General features: G+C 38.4%; 1 protein-coding gene across 3 annotated transcripts in view; it reads right to left on the reverse strand.

The window, feature by feature from the left end:
* Positions 1-14,491, reverse strand: part of astn2 (astrotactin 2) — a 217,083-nt gene extending 202,592 nt beyond the window's left edge. For all 3 annotated transcript variants that reach the window (XM_088435029.1, XM_088435030.1, XM_088435027.1), the window contains exon 1: positions 14,053-14,491. In XM_088435029.1, the coding sequence (XP_088291155.1) occupies positions 14,053-14,437 (385 nt within the window). In that variant the 5' untranslated portion in view covers positions 14,438-14,491. The remainder of the gene's footprint in view (positions 1-14,052) is intronic.
* Positions 14,492-14,735: the final 244 nt, after the last annotated feature.

Consider the following 14,735-nt stretch of genomic DNA (forward strand, 5'->3'; position numbering starts at 1 on the left):
GGACAATTATCACAATAATGGAGAGCTGTTGCGAATGCACAGATTACACTGGGAAACACCATAAATCAATTGTTTTCCCAACTTTCTAAAGCCTTACTTTTGTCGTCAATACATATTAATTCAAGTAACGATTCTGGCAGTTTTTGACAATGTCTGACTCGAGATCAGGAGGTACATGGCCAAAGGCAGATGCCACTTGCCACAGTTTTTAAAAGACTTTCCGAAAAACTGATTATTTTTCAAAAGGCCTCAGTTTAAATCCTGGCCCAGGTCTTCCTGTGTGGTTTTCAAAGTCTTCTCGTAGTTTTAATGGTCACAGTTTTCTTGTTACCTAGAAACTTTGAAAATGTTACACGCTCAATTACACAATTACACGCTCTACAGATTTGTGCTTTCAATTAAAAATGATGCGGAACACGGTAGGCCATGGTTTGTGGCACAACAATTATCTAAATAAAATACAGTAATTACACAACAGTCTCAACTCTGGTGAAGTTTTTTCCTATTTTTGAGTGATTTTCTTCCATTTCATTCTCAAAGGATTTTAGCCAAGGGATGGCACTACACTCCTGGTAGTCTGATAACTAAGTGGTCATGGCATGTTAAACTTCGACATGTTCTTGTCGTCTGGGTGAAATTTCAGCTCCCTAGAGTAATCTTTTAATGTTTTCCCTATGATGTGAAATGCCTTTGATGTAAAGATCAAAGGATTGGACAAAATACTGCATAAGGGTTAAGTAGACATACAATGAACCTGCTGTATAACTACTAAGATGAAGCTACTTTTTAAAGTGTAATTCATTACTAGTCTCAACTGAATTCTTTGAAAACCACTGAGCTCAATGATGCAAATTACTTTTGGACATTAAAGCAATTAAACTTAATTTGTAATGTCGAAACACATTAAACGTTATTTTTATGGTATATTTCAATGTAGGGCTGGGTGATATGGCCAATGAATAGAAACAATTTGTTTTTCTGTCCTTTTGCATGATTATCATGTTTTTATTTTAAACTAAAACCTAACAAACATCCAATTGAAGATTAGAATTATTAATAATCCTGTTCATAATGTTCACATCCACTCACTGCATGTGTCTCCGCTTAGTAATTATTGTAAACTCATCATGTAATCCACCCATCCAGCATTCTGCCATTTTTACAGAATGTTGATTATTAAAATGGCAAATTAATCAAATTAGTTAGATTTACTTCACAGCCTGACTTCAATGTAATTTCAGCAGTTAACATTTAGTACTAGCACACAAATCTAAGTCAAAAAAGGAAGACAGAATATTGGCTACCACACTTAAAATGTGAGCTGGACTTCCAACGAAGCCTGGGTTAAATCAAATGGTATTAAATGGGAAAAAAAAAGGGTGTCAAGAGTGACATAATCAACCTTAGACCCACTGTAAAAATCAAGACACGTGGTTTTTGTGACTTAAATCACTCGACAGCATACTCCATATTCAGAGATATATTTCAGCTCAGTTCAAAGGACAAAGACGGAAGATGACAGAATATGGTACTAAAGCAGAAGCATCTCACTTCCAACCGTATTTCATCTAGACGGCAAAAGAAAAATCAATGTACTTAAAATGGGTTTGTTTTGATCCTCGTATATGAGATGTTGACTTTCTTAAGCTATGTAACCTTTAACAGGCAGCCGATCAATAGGTTGGAAACTAAGAAGCATTTCAAATCCACTGACGGTTAGCATTAAGTAGTCAAAGCAAGTGCCAATCTCGGAGACAGCACAAAAACACTTGCGGCATGGGTAGCGGGAAAACCGGGAAAAAAAAAGGAACGTCATATCAATTAGGTCAAAAGAGGAGAGCGCCTTCCCACAAGCAGATATCATCCATTAAGGAACTCTATTAATGACACATAAATGCAATTAATTTGATGGATGAGTTGCAGCATCCCTACCACCAGTTGCTTACTTCATCACAGTAGGCAGGGAGGCAGATCCCGTTAGATGAGCAGGAGTGAGAGTGCAGAGGAAATCTTCTATTATTGTGTTGTCAGATTTCACTGAGTCAAATACTGTACAAACATTTTTATTTAGTCTTGAGTATCAAATATTGAGTTGCCCTCCCTTTCAAAGTCAAAAGTTCTAAAAATGCTAATGGGGAAATTGGCACCGAGGGAATGAAATGTACTTCAGGATTAAGTGAGGCTAAAAAAAAAAAAAAAAAATAGCATCATCTCCAAAAAGTGTAACTAACCTTAAGGTTAGCCAAATATACTAAGAGTTTCACTGTGGAAAAGGGACGTGCCGAACGAAATGTCAACTCAGGCTTTGTGAGCAATTTGAAGTCTTGCTGGCATGCTCTCAGGACAAGAGTTACTGAATATCCCGATAATCCTCTAGAACCGCTTTCCATGATCTTTACTTTGACGTTTTTCAAGGGGACATTAACCCCAAAGTTTGCTTTGATTTTCCCCTGATAAAATGTTCTACAGGATCAAAATAGTCTGGAGACTGTTTATAAATACTGTTGTCTTTGTGGACTATATATTAGGGACTAAACCCTGTGTTGTTTTTTTTCCCGCCCATCTCAGGGGGCGACCATTTTGTCTGTCACCCGAAAATGACATCAGAATTGCTCAGGAGGCAACCACTCACGACTCACCTGTTTTCGGAGTGAAGTTCATGCCATTTGAACAAGCTGAGCCCTGATTGGTTATCTGAGCTCTGATCAACTGTGATGTCGTATTCGGTTGAGAGCAGATGTTTTTTTTTAAAAAATGGATTAAAATGGCAGTATTACTCAGAATGCTTTGTTTGGACTATTGAGGTAGCATCAAACACATTTTTGCATAGAATTTTTGAGGGGGGGGGGGGGGGGGGGGATTAAATTCCCCTCTAGGCTTCCCAAGCCGAGCTGGGCACTGAATAATTGAACTGTGATGTCATTTTTAGTAGACAGCAAGTAGCAAAATGGATGCGTGGATTTTGCTTCTTATTTCATAATCCAAAAATACAATATTAATCAGAACAGTGCATTTAGATTTGTGGAGCTGCTTCAAACATATTATTGGAGAGAAAATCTTTGGGATGACTTCCGCTTAAAGCAGCTTATCATAGATCATGATTTGAGTAGAATCTCACATCGTAGCCAAAATGCGATTTGGAAATTGTCGTTGTGCAAACCCAAAGCTAGTTGCCAGGAATATGATTTTGTTTTCTTTTTCTTTATATTTTTGATCTGGGCTAAAATTAATACTTAAAAGAATGTTATAAAAGATTTAATGCAATACATTTTGTGATTAAAGTTCAGTTTATACGCAAGTAGTGAAAGTTACTATTTGGATTACATGTCTTGAATGAATGGTGTAAATTAGCAAAGAAGCTTTTAGATAATGAAAACCTTTAAATAGCTGCGTATTCCGTCGATGTATGAGTCAATAAATTAAACAAATTAGGAAGCGTCGCACAAATGTTACCGTAGCGATGGGCTTTGAGGGACAAAGTTAAGAATTGCACAGATCTATTTTGAATCTCCTTCACTAATTCACCTGAGATTAAATGGTCGCCATCTGATACTGGCGGCCATATTTACGTGACTAAAACCTAATCGCTGATTACTTAAAAGCGCCTCTCTGAATGAACCCATTAATACTGTTTGTTGAGCTGTCTCATTATGGAGTTAATTGTGCATTTGTCCCGATCGCGGTTATGTTACGGAACAGCGATCCTGCAATTGGCCTAATGGGTGGAAGGCGCACACAGCAAACACACACACCACTTTATTATGATCTGTTAAGTTTCCTGAAATCATCAAATCATCCGTGAATGGCGCTGAATCTTAGGGTGGGATGGATGCGGCTGTTCCAGAAAAACATTGGCTCTATTTTCTATTACTTAATCAATTTACGTAATTTAAAAAAAGGTTTCAGGCTCATAACAAAAAAAGTCAAACTTCTACAGATCCAATTGTGAGTGAAAGTTTAGGCATTATTCTGTATACGATTTTATTCATCCATTATCTTGACCACTTATATACAGTAAGGTATCATATTATCCATAATATAGTTGATGATTTCATTTATTTCAGTTATCGGATTAAAAAAAAGTTTGTATCACGCTTACACTGATGATAAAACTGGCAAAACGAGAAACGGTTAATTCAATTTCCAATGTCCTGGCTTGTGTGTGTATCAGTGTTCAGCAGGACATGTTGTGCGAGGCCAGAACAACTGCAGTTACAAACTGTTTTATTTCCTTTATTTTATATATTTATTTGTAGGCAACAAGTCATCGGATCAGAGTCAAGGCCACTATTTGATAAAAAATTCCACAAAGCAAAACACTCGACGACCTGTCAATCCGTCACCTACTCGAGCAATTTCAAGGTTTGTTACACCTCAGAAAAGTAAGCGCCCCAGAAGTAAAACCTCAAATGTTCCTGGCCGCTACTTTATCAAAGCAACTAGCCGCTTTTTGGGCAAAACACACAAACAACATCCTCCTTTTCTCCGCAAATCTCCCATTGTCAAAGTCAAATCTAATTTATTCTCTCTAGCCATCCTTAAATATGCATAACGATCTGAACCATCTGCTTCATAAATACCTGTGGCAACATAATGGGCTGCAAATCCACTGCTCACCTTGGGCCTTTAACCAGTCTAAAGACGGATCAGCGAGCCGCAACCTCGGGGAGGCAACGCGCGGCTGTGTTCTTACTTCTAAGGGTAATTGCTGACAGATCAGAGCTTAATCCACCGCCAGACAAAACACCTGGAAAAAAAATGTGTGTGTGTGTGTTGCGCGTCTTCAAACGCAAAGACGGGGTAAGATGGGGGATAAAGCTGCGTCATAACAATGAGTATGCGACTTGTGAGGCAAAAATCCTCGCTCCGGGCTTGCTGGAAATGCTCGTCTTCGGCTTACTCAAAATGATTTGAAGTGGTTAATGTGATTGCAATCTTATACATCAGTTTGACGAACAAGCGCGAGAAGCGTTTGCATGGCGGAATCAGGTGAGAAATGGTTAAAAACAAGATTTTCTTCTGGTATATCAGCACAATGCAGTTGTTATGTATGCTTTTTACTGGCGCTCACCAACCACACACGGCGACGGAAATGCCATGGATTTGAATGGGACTGTTATTATTCTACTGACTAATGGGCAGGCTACAAAGAAGACTTATGGAGCGCGTGTCCCTCTGCAGATAAAACCAACTCGGAAAAATGTGCAAATGTAAGGACGCGGGGGGAAACAAAATGTTTGTCACAAAAGCGCATGTGTCACTGCACAATTCAAAACCGAACGAGGCGTCTGGGATGCGCAAAGGCTGGAACGCTTCCAGGGTGCAGAGGAAATCCAGGCGGGAATCGAATTTAATGGGTCTTAAATGCCATTGTGATCGGCTTACACAAACAAAGACTCCCCATTTTTTTCCTTTTCATGTCGTTCGTCACGTGTGCAATTATGATAGCGATATGATTTGGGTAATTCTTTTAGTCTTGACGACTCGGGAGAATTGCCACAATGGTGGATGATGCGCCCTCTCTTTTAAGATTATCCTTAAAGTGTTTTAAATTAAAAGCCTATGATGTCGGATAATTCCGGAAAATGTTGCCACTAAAAATGAGTCTAGCTTGAACATTTGTCATGCATTAGGTGAAACTTTAGATTGGTACGCATTTATTGTATATAGGAATGCTCCTTACTATTTTTAAGACCGATATCAGTAAGCATTATAAACTCCTGTACTGTACCTGATCCTAAGTAACCAAGACCACTGGTATTTTGATGACTAAAACTATCTATAAATCTATTAAAACAATGACAGAACATTTCAGAGACACATTTATTTCTGAAAAACGGCAGAGTAATCACGCATTAGAATATAAATAGCCAAGTCCAAAAAAAGGCCAACTAACTCTGATTTTATGATTCATTGGTAAAAATGGTAAATATGGCATTGGTGTATTTCTCACTGTATTCAAGGGCAGTACATTCTCATGGTTGAGGTTGAATTGATGTAGACCAAATAAGTGGAATAAATGGGTCGTATTTCTCCATACCTACAATTGATGATCAATGTTTATAAACTATAATATTACAGTAGAACCTCTCTACAACAAAATCATTTTTGCAGCCAGAAATTTTTCACAACAGGGGACTTTTCACTATAGCAAATTTATGTCTTGGACGTAAACATAAAAAATGTGTTGTGCAATCTACAATCTGACTTAAAAACCAAAACATCCCAATTTGAAAAAAGAAATTGCCAAATCTACAATAACCATGCAGGTTATGTATAGAGGACTTTTACCGTATATATATATTATACAGTTCTATTGGTACACCTAAGTAGACACACATTCTATAATATACCCTAGTACATAAAAGTACTACAACCACTATTAATATTTGTTTTCATCTTATACTCATGCTGCTTTTACATTTCTCACCTTCTAGTCCTTGGGGACAAATAGGCAATGGGGTCCATTTTCATTTAACTAAAATACTTGTATTTGTAAAATGCTGCATGTTTATAAATGAAAAGTGCAGTACAAAGAAAGTTAGATTTGATTAAATTAAGCAACACTACTGCCAGCGAGCCGACTCGTTTCTTTCGTAAAAAGATACAATACTGTATCCCGCTCTGTTTGTGTGCGCATCTTGATGGGACGCCAGCCAAACAGTATCCCTAACGTGCTGCAGGTGAGTTAAGAGACACATTACACATTATTTGCCACTTGGGGTGTTCCATTATATAGCCGGGACACATTAGAGGGTCTGGCAGTGGAAAAAGAGCAACTCAACTGAATTGCCCTCATAAATCAGTGTCACATTACATATTCAATGCACACACACACCAGGGAGTGTATACTGTACATGTAAGTAACTTTATGAATTTTGATTGGGAGCTTGGAGCTCTAAGATCCTACACCCCAAAACACAACATTTTCAGCAGTGAAGGCACAGTTTTTGTCTTATATCCCAGCAGCTTTTCATCTCCAGTGTCTTGAAAATATTGTTTCCATTTATATTCTGACAAGTAAACATGTGACATGGGAATGAGAGAGTGAGAAAGACGGCTCCTGACGTTCCAGACAGAAGAACGTGTGGTAAAAGTGTGATGTTGTAAAAGACTTCAGCAAAGAGCAAAGGTGAAAATTTGGAGGACAACGAAATGTTTGATGGAGGAAATATGTTTTGAAATGTTTTAAATCAAAAAATCAAATCAAGAAAGGTAATCACCTGGAAATAAAAAATGGATTTGTGTCGTAAAGCTCTGGCAAGTAGTTTGTGCATCGTTTTATATCATTTCTTGCTTCTCTTTTGCCTGTTCACTATCAACGTGACAAACAAACAACTTATATCATAAAATTTCAGATACTGTAGAATTTTTGGGGTTTAGCCAATATCTGGAGGTATTTTTATCCGGGAGAAATAAAAAGAAAATATAAATTTATTCGATGGTCAAATAAATTGTACTTTTTTATGATTTTTTTAAATTATTTTTTTTACACAGGAAAGACATTTACTAACATTGGATTAAAGATTAAAAAATGCAGTGATTTCCAGTGTTGTACATATATGACTGAAACCAAGAAGATCAACAACAACAACAACATGTATCACTTGTGGTAAATGGGTACCCTCTAGCAATTCAAGAAGAAACATTACATTTCACGCATGACGGCTCCTTTTATGACCGCTATGCTTGTGAAAGAGTGAGATTACCTGACGGAACTCAAGTTTGTGAAATGCTCACTTAAGATGTGTTTGTTTGATCAATAACTTGTCATTATTAACATTTTTAAATTCAGTCTGGCCAAGTCAGATTTATTTAATATGTACTTATCTATGTAATCATAAATGAGTGTCAAGCATCCAGTGTCAGCATCTACTGGTCTAAAGCTTTTTTTTTTTTTTCTTATCTAAACCAACATAATTCTCTAATTTTTCTTGATCATAAAAACAATTTTATTTTTAAACAAAATATATAAAACCGATTTTTTTTCACTAACGTTTAGCTTGCAAAATGAAAATAAATACATAAATAAAAGTAAATTAAAAAACAGCTCTCTCGCTCGCTCTAAAACAAAATACAAGACTGCGTTTTAGGAATACCAATTATAAAATGTTTTTTTACAATGATTCATAAATCAAGTGAGCCCTTGTTTATAGTTTAGCATACAGTATCTGTCGCAAACGCCTTGCTATCTTTCCACACAGCTCCTCTCCATTATTTTCAGAGAACAAGCTTTGTTAAAATTATACAGCCTGCCGAGTTTTATCTCATGTTGCTCCCTCTGTGTGCAATTATGCGGCACTTAGAGAGAAAAAACGAATCTGAAAAAATATGAATCAACACTACCAAAGTGCCTAAATGCACCATTTGGGCGTGGCAGTCCAAATAGACCGAGTGCCTTACATGCATGATAACAAGGAAAGAAGAATGAAAGGTGGGGGGAGCCCAATATCTTTCTTCAACACAGTTCATCCATTTTCCGAGACACTTGTGGTCATAAATCAAAGCAGAGCAGACAGACCACAACAGGAAGAGTACTCGCGGTCCCTACTCAACCGTTCAATTCTTCCCTCAACCTCGATGGTAGCTTCAATAATGGAGGAGATGCAAGACAACACTTTTCTTGTGGTTTACGCAGCATTTGGCTAATAAGCACCGACCTCAAAATGATACAGTATACCGCAACCTCTTAAAAACGTAACGACATTTCTGTAAACTTAGAACGCCCTTCTTGGCCAAAGGCTAGTATTTTTCCGACAATTGCGCCGATACCACAAGACCACATGTCAAGGTCCAGTCCTCGAAGGTCAGAGTCCTTTGTGTTTTCCAGATTCCTCTCTCCAGAACACCTGATTCAAATGATTAGCTCATCAGCAAGCTCTGCAGGAGCTTGAAAAATAGCCTAATCATTTGGTCTAGCCGGAAGCATCAAAAACATCCTCGAGGAATGGACTTTGACATCTTGCAATAGAAGCTAACGGGAGAGCATGGGCCACTGTAAAGGCTTCATCGATGGTCACCTGGGAAAAAAAAGGTGTAACTGTGGTGCTGAGAGGGATGTATAGCATATGGTTTATCAAGAAGAATTGCATCCAAAAGGAGCAGCACTAACACGCAAAATATTCCTTCAACTGCAGCTTGAAGTACTACACGTAAAATAGCAGACTTCAAATGTGGAAAAAACAAAACAAAAAAACATATACTGTCATGTTAATAATATCAATGGGAAAACAATTTCTTACTTGATAGACATCTATTTGTAGGTCCCAATTTTTCCATTGCATGTAAAAATGGGAACATGTTGACAATGCTGTGAATGTGTTTTTGTTTTTTTTTCTTCCATTAAGCTATATCACATCTCAAAAAGAATATTTTTTGTACTACTCAAAGCTCCTCAAACTGATGTTGACGACCTGGCATGCTCCCAGAAAAAGACATTAATAGAGTGAATATGGCTCCTTGGCATCTGCACATAAACACTCATGAACACGTACATAAAGTTTTTGTGGGGTTTTAAAGTGCATTAGGTGCAAAGCAGCTAAAGATGTGATGAGAGCTGTGTGTTTGTGTCAGAGTAGTGTTCAAAGGCCGTATTTCAGAGAAAGTAAGATTAAAAATGAATTTACAAGATGATAACCAAGGCAATATAAATATTTAGTAGCAGTTAGCATGGTAAAATTAATTACAGTAGTCCTAGTTGCTATCTGTATAGATCAGATGTGTCATATGTACGGCCTGCAGACCAGATATGGCCTGCAAGAAGATTTAATCCGGCGTGCAAAATGATTTTCTGAAATATTAAAAATAATAACAACACTAGGCCAGGGCACCATCTGGGCTATAACCAGAGAATGTATTATATTATGATATACAATAAACCGTCTTACAATTATTTTTAAAATTTCTTCAACTACAGCTCAGCAGTTAGCACACGGCGCATCCGTATTTAATGTGACATCATGACTTCTTCGTGAATTCGCAATTTGCACAACCACACATTTTGATCAGGGCATTTGCCTTTCGCCGAATGTGTCTTTTGTTATATTATTTATTTATTAGTTCATCTTATTTTGAGTTCCATACAAAATATGTAATCATGAATAGATGAGAAAAAAAGAATATGTAGATAATTATAAAAAAGCCCTTTCAATAAATCTAAGAAAAAAACATATTGGGATATACAGGGGAGCAAAAAGAAAATGACATTATCTTTCTTTTTTATATAAATATCTAACAACAATATATTTGCAAATGATCGCTGCTATTCACTGGCGGAAAGTGGTGGCATGTATAGCAAAAATTCTATGTATAAGTGACACTAATTCTTTTAAGGTTATATACTGTAGCATTACTTTACAAGTCTGGCCCACTCGAGAACACATTTTTCTCTGAGGTCCCTGAGCTGAAATTAGTTTGACACTCATGGGATACATGAATGATGCATGGATCAATGGAGATAGATCGCCAATGTCACAATTTATGGTAGCCAGCTAGATAGAAGAAGAAGAAGCTAACTTAACCTATAGCTTCATCCTTGGATCTCATCAGTTGCTATCTAATCAATAGATGGTTGTATGTTTGGATGGATGGGAGGCTAAGCTAACATAGCAGCAAGCTAACATATGTTGTATTCACTCACTACACAGAAGGTAATTGCATAAAAACTATATACATTTTAAGGTGTCCTAAATAGCGAAAGAACTACTGAATTGTATTTTTATTGATTATTTTGTATTAATATGTATAAATTGAAAGATGACTGGAAAGATACAAAGATGCTGTAATGTAGCAGTTGTAGCGTTCTTCTCAGTGACCTAAATAACGCTGTTCTACTTCTTATCAAAGGAAACTTGCTGTAAACGCAGGCCGACTTAAGTATGAAGGCATTTGACATTTGGAGGTATCACTGTTTTTCAGTACTTAGCCATTGATGAATGGACGGATGCTAGGCTAATCTAGCAGACCCACTTGAGCTGTAAATTTGCTAGCTGGCTGCCTGAGAGCACAGAGAAGCGCCTCTTCTTCACTAGCCGATGAGAACAGAAAAGTAATTTACTATCTTAGCGCTTACAGCCCTTCACCATCCTGCCTGCCTTTTAGCTTCCCTGCAGCAGCTCTGAAGGAAAATTAAGACCAAGGGAAGAGATTAAAATAACATAGCAGGCTAAATATAGTCTTTAAAAAAAAGTTCAATTTTAAAGCCATGGTGTTCTCAGAGCAGCCTCTATTTATTTGAGCCGCTTTTCACCATCAAGTGGTGAGATGTCATATTCTGTTGTGTGATTGTGTTGAAGTCACATAATTAAAAGTCATACAATACTAACCAAGGCTAAAACATATTCAGCCTTAGGATTTGTTCTTCACTGACAAAATGAGCAAAATGTGACAGGAGCTCTTCAGTAAGGACTTGGGCTTTGGAATCATAGGGTCACGGTTGGAGTACCACTGCAGGGCAGGCAAATGTAAATGCCAACTAGGTGTTGGAGATGCTAGCCCTGTCTAAGCTCTCTACAAAGTAAAGCGGACATCGTTTGAATAGTAAATTCGAAATGCTCCTTGAGAGATAAATCAATTAACATTGCGCTACAGAACAGAACTTGCTTTGTATCTGGCTAAGGTTTTCCCACTTACTTACAATCCAAGTAAAAGCTAACACCATGCTATCTAACAATTTTACTGGAATACACAAATGTATTCCTGTGAGCTCTCGTTTCCTTGGAGGAAATAAACAATAAAGACCCCGCCCCCATTCCCTCCAAGCAAAACTGTTGTTAGACAGCAGAGCTCTGTCTTCCCCGCTAGATCCTCTAATATGAGGATAACTCAGCGAATCTTTACACCCAAGATCATTTTAAAAGTGGAACACCTCCACAACCTGTCAACCGAGGTGTAGGGTGCCGTTTACATTCGTTCCCTCAGCTCTGCATGTGTGTTTTTTCTTATTGCTTGACAGTGATGCAAACTTGTGCTAAGCATCTTTTTGAGTGGAAGTAACACCAGCCATTGTACCATGTGTATGCGTGTACTGGTATGAGAGTAAAATATCAATTTCATGCATATTTGCAGGACCAAATTGCATCCCTTGATTGGGGCACAGAGAGGGCGAGAGTGTGCGTGAAATGTAATCGTATTCCAGCTACAACATGTGGAGAGCAGCACAGAGGAAGAAAAAATGAGATTGTAACTTAAAACGCGTCTAGTGAGGGAAATCACTTTTCATTGGATTTGGAGTTGAGGAAAAAGCAAAATTTGTGTTGTCTTAGCATCAAAACAGTATGGTGACAACTCTGGAATGACATTGTTAATGATAAAAAGAGAATAATCTCTTAAAATTTCAAGAATAATGTTAAGAAGGAGTTGGCGATGTGAGAATAAACATAGACTTCATATTGAACACAACATGAAGGTTTTAATCTGTCGTAAGCAAAATTTCTCCAGAAAACATTATTTTCTGTTAAAAATGCATAAAATTTGTTTCATTAGCTTTTTACAATTGGAAGAAAATTACTGGGGTCTGCCCATATCTGGGTAATAAGGTTTAATTAACGTAACACCTTTTTTTCTGTGCAAGGACCGAAAGTAATGACAAAATATAAAATATGAAGTAGGGAACAGCAAAAAGAGATGTCAGAGTTGCTGATATGCTTAAGTAGCATTGGTTGCATTTCCATTACACTACAGTACATAATTTTCGATGTGGTACGAAGGAAATGAAAAACAGGAGAAAAAAAGTGTGTCCCAACTCCCGTGGCTAAATATTTACTTTCTATCTCTAGTAGGCAAATTGACATCAAAAAACAATTAGGATTTTTTATTCTACAGAACCATAGAAGACGTTTTGTTAAATATACAGAAATGGGAGATAATGTTCATTGTGGTTTAAAAATAATCTCTAAGGCGTTGTTAGAAGAGCTTAATTTTTACTAAATTCTGTGCCAAATCCCAAAACAAGAGGAAAATTAGTTAAGTGATTTATCACGGATTAAACCAGATGGGGTCACATGACTAATGAAAAAAAAGTGTACTAGTTTTTTGTGAAAAGCTTATTTTTTGGACAGGTCTCTAAAACCACCTCAAAACAATGTTTACAGTATTTGAAAGATGTGTGTGTTTCCATTACCAGTTTACTTTTGCACAAATCAAATTCTGTGCAAATCTGAGGGAAATGGAAATGTGTCATTGCCCAACTTCCAAAAAAAAAACAAAAGTTACACAGCAGCTTTATTGTAGGACCGTTTCCCAGGTGGAAATGGTGGCTCGAAAACTGTAGTGACAAGATTATTTGGTTATCTTACTAGTATGTTTTTTCAGAATCAAAACATACTAATTTATCTTTGTAAGATTGCTTGTTTTTCAGATGTTATGACAATGTTCTTGTAACATACGGGTATTTTATTTTCAACATCCCCTAAACATTGTTCCCTGGTTCATAAAGGGGGTTACGTTCTCAAAAAATAAAACATGACGCTGTAATGGAAATCCACAAAAGTAGTGATAGAACTTTTTTTTTTTTTGCTAGTTTTTTTCTGCTAACAAATGCATAAAATCAATTATCTTGGGGTAGTCTGAGTTCATGAAATAAAAATATAAAATAATGAAAAATACCAAGGTAAAGATGTAATAGATATGGTCATTTTTGAACATCCACGTCGTAGTGTTTGACACACGCAATAACGCGCAAGAATGAAGCCGCAATAATCCAAGCACGATGTAGCGAGGGAACACTGTACAGTCCTACTATTACAAATTTAAAATCGAAACAAACGAAAACGAGCTTTTCTCAACTTGAAATTTGACGATGACGGTTCACATTTTTAATCAAGCCATGCACACACCTGAGTGAATCTCCTGCATATCATGATGTTTATCGTTAATAAAACCTTGGCAAGGTAATAGCGAGAACTGACAAATTGCACTTTTTATAGAATGAGGGAAGAGTAATGTGAGACGAATCACAATAGTGGCTTTGGACGCTGCATTTGTGTCATTTATGCAAAAGTCAATAAGTGCATCCAGGTAACAACAGCAAAACAACACCAGAGTGGTTCTTACCCAGCGCGAAGTAAGGCAGAGCCGTGTTGTCGAGATCATCCATTACGGAAATCCGCCCAGGTAGATCCGTCCTGACGAATAGCAGGAGCCGCGATTCCCCACCTCCTCCTGCCGGTCCTCCTCCAGCGGCGCCACCTGCTCCGGCGGTGGCGCCCCCTCCTCCGACCGAGCTTCCGGAGGCTCCCACGCCGGTGAAGCTGAACTCGTTCTCCCGGAGCACCGGCAGCGTGGAGACCGTGACGCTCTTGAGTTCGCACGGAGTCCCCGCGGAGCGAGCTTCTCCGCCGCCGGGCGCCCCCTCGTCGGCGGCGCCCGCGGTGGTCGGCGCGAGCCCCGCGAGGAGCACGCGGAAGAGCAGCAGCAGCAGCGGCGCGGTGCTCGCCATTTGGCCCACCCCCCCGGCTCCTTGTGCGCGGTTGTGCGGCTTTGACAGCGCCTCGCCGAGTGGCCGTGCGCTTATGAGAGGGAGCGAAGTGCCAGACGCGAGCTCGCTTTGCACACGGCGATGCGCGGCCGTCCAGGAGGCGGCAGCACAGGTGAGATGGAGAGGTGGGGGACGAATCATCATAACCTCCTGCCGCCTCCTTGGCACGTCACCCGGGCTTTGTTGTCACTACCGACCGTCGAAACCGGAAATCATTTGAAAAAGTTTCAACCCTAATAAATTCGAGCGTGAAGTCTTG

This window comes from Hippichthys cyanospilos, chromosome 15 (genome assembly GCF_059441005.1).
Source record: "Hippichthys cyanospilos isolate Australia breed blue-spotted pipefish chromosome 15, RoL_Hcya_1.0, whole genome shotgun sequence".
Taxonomy (NCBI): Eukaryota; Metazoa; Chordata; class Actinopteri; order Syngnathiformes; family Syngnathidae; genus Hippichthys; species Hippichthys cyanospilos.